This window comes from Temnothorax curvispinosus, unplaced genomic scaffold, assembly GCF_003070985.1.
Source record: "Temnothorax curvispinosus isolate PA1 unplaced genomic scaffold, ASM307098v1 QBEX01000368.1, whole genome shotgun sequence".
NCBI lineage: Eukaryota > Metazoa > Arthropoda > Insecta > Hymenoptera > Formicidae > Temnothorax > Temnothorax curvispinosus.
Window position 1 is genome coordinate 2,215 of NW_020210148.1, and position 6,487 is coordinate 8,701.

Sequence of the window (6,487 nt, forward strand, 5' to 3'; positions counted from 1 at the left end):
TATCTTTATTAATATTCATTCCAATACTGTAATATAATACTCACAATACGTTACGTTATACTATTACATACATATACTACTGCATACGTTATACTGTTACATACATGCATACATACATGCGTACGTTACAAAGGTATTCGGTAATGTCCCCACGGTAACGTATCGGTCGAATCTGGTATAACGTATCGCTTATCGTCGTACGGACTCAGAGCAATTTTTGTTTCGGACACGGTGTACACCTCGTGCAACTTCGATCGTATACAGGATTGCCGTCGAGTTATTTCGATCTCATCGTTCAAACATCGCGTGTAGTCGTCGAATGTGATGGTGCGCGCGATGACGTTACTTTTGACACCTTTCGCTTTTTTACAAACTTTTTTGCCATCGACTCGCAAGGCGTATATTTTCGCCCTAAGTCCAACGAATTCGGTCATAATGGCCCCATTGTTTTCATCCTTCATCAGGCCCGGCACTTTTTTATTGACGAGAGGCATATCATAAGCGTTATCTACCGCATAGTCACTTGTGTCGAACCGGGCTATATCATGTTTCTCGTACGCGTATTCTATTTCTCGTACGCGTCGTCGCACTTGATATGATAAATCAAACTGTCCGTGTCGGTATACATGATTCTACACGAGTCGCGGTACAGGGGAGACATGTATTCGTGGTGAAATTCGTACAGGCACACCTTTGACAAGTCGAGAATGCACATGCCGACGTAGATCGGTTTGTCGAATTTCACCTCGAGTTTGCGAAGTTCGATGGCTACCAGATTTTCAGAAAACACGCTACTGCTGTGGAAATTCGGTCGCGCGATCATTGCTTCCGCGCCGTATCTACCCTTCCACGTCGTCACTAATTTTACATCGACGTGGTTTCGTACATTCTCCATTGTTTTTCCAAAAACAGCGTTATTCATTAATTTATATAATGTTTTTTCGATCTCATTTTTTGCCTGTGTCCTGAATTTTGTATTGAGTTCGATGTAAGAACGGAGCCACTCAGATTGAGCGAATTGCAATACGCGATGTATTTTAGTGACGCGAAGGCCATGACGCATGCACTGTTGCAGATTGCGATAATGGATGACGTAACGCTCCTTATCGTGCAGTGTGGCGAGAAGTTTGTCCTGCCGTTTGCCGGGCGGTTTATCGCGCATCGGACAGAACGGTAGGTCAGCGTGCGCGTCATGTTTATCCTGCGGATACTCGAGATCGACCTCGAAAATATAGCCCGTAGGAGAATCCAAAGCGATCGCGTTAACGCCGAAATTTGACGCGTCTTCGACCCATCGAAACTCCGCGTAGGGCAGTGGCTTACACATCGCCCAGCCGTACAAGTTGTTGACATCGAAGTACATTAGGTACGACGACGGTTTCGATGAATCGTACGACTCCATATACTTGTTGTTGGCCTTCGCGTATCTGCCGGAACATTGACTCAGCCCGCCACGAATACCACGTTCGACAAACATGACCATGTCAACGTCGGTCAGCAGTTCAAAATTGATACGCGTATGTTTCAACATGGCGTCCCACGTAAAGCCTGGTAAAGTGTAGTAGTACGCGGGATCAAGTCCGTAACTCGCGACGCAGCTGTCGCGGAAATTTTCAAACACGTCGGCCAACAGCAAGACATCGGTTTTCAGGTATAGATCGCTGTATTCGCCCAGGGTTCGAACGGAGAATCGCTGCCATACGTTCGCGGCGTGCGCGTAATCGCTCTCGGATACGGTTTCACCGGTCAAGGAACTGTAAAATGAATCGCGCGGCGGTAAACACGTATCCTCCAGCTTTTCGACGCTGTCCACGTATTCGTATGGAAAGACACCTTTTCGCGTCAATAATTTGAAATCGTTGTCGGATAACGCGGAAAATTTTGAACGTATAATTTTTAATTTATCATTATCTAGGAAGGATGCCAATTTTGCGAGACTCGCGCTAAGAAATTTGTACGAGTCGATAAATCTTAACTGTATATCGTTTCGCGAATCAGATTTTTCCGCGGTGTCTTTCACGTGTTTAGTAAATGAGATGTACTTTTCTTTTGTTATAGGCAGTACATCGATCTTGCCTTCGAACGCGGCAGCTATCTCCTTGATAATAAAGTGCGCGTCATAGCCCGACAGATTGTGAAATATTACTGGGATGAAGTGAGAGTTCTTATAATTCAGATTGCACGTTGAGTGTGCTGGACCTCTGTACCGCCCGGTCAGGTGGCAATGATCGCGCACTTTATTATCATCAGGCGCGAATTGTTGTTCGCATATATGACATTTCGTCGCGCTGTGAAATGTCTCCCACTCGTCTCGCGTTAGGTCTACCATGCATACAATGTCGGACAAGATGTTTTTTACGCGATGCGCCAATCCGTTGAGTTCCTCGACGAACCACGCGACACAGTCGTTATCGCGACGAAATCGATACGTCGATAACGTTTCGTCGTACGAACACTGTACGTAGTATGCTATACTACATACCCGATGATGTTGGTAGGCGTATGACGCGTGTTCCGTATCCGGTTGTGTCTTCTGCAGCACGCACTCCAGATCGGCGTACACCACGAAGGGAAGTCGCTCTTTCCTGCTGTGGTTCTTGAAGCTGAGCCACTTGTTGTCCTCGCTCGGTAGTCGGATTGCGCATTTGTTTACTTTTCGACATTCCACGGTGTGGGCTTCCAATTTCATGCTCGAACTAAAGTAGTGAAGACATCTACAAAAATGAAACACAAATATTATAAATTTTTTTACAAAAAAATATATAATGATATATATTATTAATAAAAGTATAGGTACTTACCGATCGCAAAAAAATTTTTTGTTCTTTTTCTTGCTCAATTGCGAGCTCACGAGGCGGGATAGATGTTTAATCCACGCGAAATGTCCAACATTGTCGTCTCGTGGGTCCTGCATGTACAGCAGATTCACATGTTTTTTATCAATCGTGCGGTCGGTAAGCCGTATCGGGAGAACGTTTGAAAGTTTGAAGTCTTTTGTCCCTCGATGGTATAGACATTGACGGATATATCGTTGAATCGTTCGAACTGTTTAATTTGCCTCAACGTCATTGGGAACTCAATGTCTCGTAAATTCAGTACCGTTGAATAATGCGGGTATGATGATTCCCGATCTGAATTTCTTTCGGCTGGATGCAAAGCAGCCGTCACGGCCCACGCAAAACACGCATTGTCCATTGATCGCACATTGATCACCGCGTGCTTCAATTTAATGTCTTTAGGCAATTCCAAGTGACACCCCGCGCGCAAAGGATTGTACTTGTTGACGCTCACCGTCAAATTGAGGATTCGAGTCAACGCCCAACCACTGTCGCGTTCCTGGAACTCCTCGAGTTTCGCTAATGTGGGCTCGATAACGTGTAGCTCGTACCACTCGCGCAAGTGCGATGTACCACAGAGTTCTATGTTATTTGTACATATACTCTTATTGGCACGTTTATCACCCGCCACAAACTCCCCGTTGAACGCGGTGTTCGCTTTGACACAGTTATGTGTTTTTATACTGTCTCGCACTCGCTTGCACACGACGCTGCAAGCGTCTTCCAAAAACTGTCGCGGTTCTATATGGTCTGTATTAATTACCGCACCGGTCATTATACGCTTTTCGAACCCGGCGTCGATTTCTCGCCATACGAGTTCTGTCGCGCGCGTGTTGCCACTGGTACCGGCGTTCGCATAATCACCACCGCTATGGATAAATTGTCTTTCCAATCGCAACTTCACACCCTCGAGTCGCGCGATTCGGGCAACCAACGATTGCCTCTGCCCGATCGTTGGATTGTCGGAGAGCCGCTGACGTTTGGCACTACAGCGTGTCTCGAGCTGCTCGACGAATTCCGCGCATTGCAGCGCCCATGTGAAAAATTCATCCACGGTAGCTACTTGGTCGGACAGCTCCAATAGATCGCGTTCGGTTTGCTCGAATTGCTCCATGTTTTATCTATTCAGATTCTGGTTGTTCATCAGATTCAGGTTGTTCATCAGATTCAGGTTGTTCATCACCACGAAGTCGACGCACATTCCATAATGTAGACTTGTCGATTACGTCATACTCTTCGAAGGGGCACTTGCACACGCATTGATAACACGCTGGACATTGTCGATAGGTATACTGAATGTTATAGTGTTCCAACATAAATTTATAAAGACTGAAGAAAGGGACATCACAGTGCCAATTATCACAATCAATAAGTTCACGTTCAAGAGTTCTTTGCACCTTATTGTCGACGGAATAGTCGTAATAGGGTTGCAGACGCAGATTGTACCTCGCCACCACTTTAACGCACTTCCCAGTGCCTGTATGAATTTGAACTAGCAGATCGACTAAGTGTTGTCCTTCTATCTCACGCATAACTGTAGTTGCCCAATAGCGATACTCCTCATACTGCGACTTAAATTCATGTTTAAACAGTTTAATGTAGAAAGGATCTTCACGAACTAGACGAACTTCATATTCTTTTACCTCGTTCCGCACCTCTATGTATATTTTCCGTCTTATGTTAGACTTTCAGTCATAAGGATACTTATCGGCATTGATAACAACTCCTTGTCTAACGATGCGTTTATCGGTTCCGCGTATCCCGAGTTCGCGATCGCGAACAAACTGCACCAGTGATATTTGTTGCACATCCGTCGATTTTCGTCCTCGATCTTCATCACGCAAAGCATTAGCGATATCATCTATTACATGGTCGCCATAGTAAAAACGGTTGCAATAGTATGGTAAGTCATCGCTTTCATCACTTTCATAGTCAGGTAACCACGAGCGATTACATGTCATTTCTTCTTGCTCAATGTTATAAAAAAATAATGTTCACGTCGCAACCGATGTATCACTCTAAAATCGTATGCTAATGCGGCTCGATGCGCTTCATCCCTCATTATATATACCTTTGCCCTCTTTCTCGCTCCAATTGATAGATCATTTCTTCCTTTGTCTCGCGTACTGCGTCGTAAAAAATAGCGCGAAATTGTTTAGTCTACGCGATAACACCCCCCTTTTCCTAGAAAACATTTGCTCACGACGAACATGTCCCTACAGGTTCGATGCATTATCGGGTCGATCATCGTCCCGATGACGTCATTTCTTCCTTTGTTTTTTCACGTACTGCGTAGATAGATTGTTTTTTTAAGTATAAATCATACTACATTTTCTTCGCGCGCATTTCTATTCGAGCCGTATATGCGACGTCCGCTGGAGCATCGGTTGCACGATTTCATTATCGCATATCATAACATAGAAGCGAGGTGCCGCGATGTTCCGGCGGACCTCGGCGCTCGCCTTTGTAGTGCGAGACATATTTTGTTTTACGACTATCAGTTTTATACACCGCCATTATATTTTTTTCTATGGCGACTTCAGTCTCATCGTAGCCGTGAGCCTGCTTGAACGTGTTTCGCCCGAAAATATTTTTTTCGAGGATTAGTGACGCCTTTGTAATTGTTTTTTTACTTTCTTGTTTGAAATGGACCGAGAAGAAGAGGAACGAGATGAAATGGAACGAAGATATCACGTAATCGAACAATGCATAGTAATCGAATACCCCGCAGTAGGAGTATGTATACTTAATACCGTTGCGTGCGTGTCGCCCGGTATGCTTTTCGAATTCCAAGCTGAAACGTGCAGTTCGTCACGACGATCGTTTAAATCGTCGTTATTTTCGTGAGTGCGCGAGTGTGAATAAGTGTCTGAGAGAGTCACTGTCGTAACATTTTTTTGAAAAAGCATACCGGGCGGCATGCACGCAACAATACATAATTGTATATTATATATTTTTTTAAAAATTAACCATTCTCTGTTAACGCGTTACAGTGGATATGGGTCGACAACGTGCCGGTGCGCGAGGTCCGCCTTTATAATATGGTGAGGGTTCGGATCCCTCACAGACAGGTGTGTTTAATATTTTTTTCACAGATTTTAATTTTTTTTTAATTTTTTAAACTTTTTTTAAATTTTTTTAAATTCTTTTCCAGGATTTGATATATTTCGATGAAATCCGAATTCGGGGATTCATCAATATTCATCGTCAGCGTTTGGTACGCTGGTTTAGAAGACTGGATTCCGAATATAACGAGGAAATCTGGGACGTTTTAGGAGATGAAGATATCTTCCAATTACGAAAATTATTCGATATGCAAAATGAGTTTGACGTTGAAGAGGAAGAGGTGTGGTAATTTTAAAAAATTTTTTTAAAGTTTTATGAATAAATATTTTTTATGCTTAATTCTATATATCATTTATTTTTCCGCTTTCTTCACTATTATTAAGTACAATAATAATAATAATATTTTAAATAATAATAATTATTAAGTTAAATCCGCGCGAGGAAAAGAAAACGCCAACGAAAAGACGCGCGCGAACGGGGGAGAGACAAAAGAACGGGAGCGAGAGAGAGACCGCGCTGAGGGAAAGACAACGCGAACGAGACGCGGGCGAGCCGTGTGACGTCACGCGGACTGACGTGGCCGT

The 6,487-nt window shown here is 43.9% G+C and overlaps 2 protein-coding genes across 2 annotated transcripts; one reads left to right on the forward strand and one right to left on the reverse strand.

The window, feature by feature from the left end:
* Positions 1–551: 551 nt before the first annotated feature.
* On the reverse strand, positions 552–2,954 carry LOC112453880 (DNA polymerase-like). The gene is made up of 2 exons (XM_025014886.1): positions 2,802–2,954; positions 552–2,714 (listed from the first exon to the last, which is right to left on the reverse strand). Exons 1-2 carry the CDS (start codon positions 2,912–2,914, stop codon positions 566–568), a joined length of 2,262 nt encoding a protein of 753 aa, XP_024870654.1. The 5' UTR covers positions 2,915–2,954; the 3' UTR covers positions 552–565.
* Positions 2,955–5,483: 2,529 nt separating this feature from the next.
* LOC112453892 lies at positions 5,484–6,188 on the forward strand (the record flags this gene model as incomplete). Its single annotated transcript, XM_025014911.1, has 3 exons — positions 5,484–5,573; positions 5,831–5,908; positions 5,992–6,188. Coding segments are annotated over exons 1-3 (365 nt in total), but the record flags the coding sequence as incomplete, so codon positions are not given.
* Positions 6,189–6,487: the final 299 nt, after the last annotated feature.

Excerpts from the sequence above, each read along its gene's own strand:
- LOC112453880 (XM_025014886.1), bottom strand. The coding sequence starts at position 2,914 with ATGCAGGACCCACGAGACGACAATGTTGGACATTTCGCGTGGATTAAA. Across the intron at positions 2,715-2,801 it reads AAAAAATTTTTTTGCGATCG|ATGTCTTCACTACTTTAGTT; the intron begins GTAAGTACCTAT and ends TCATTTTTGTAG.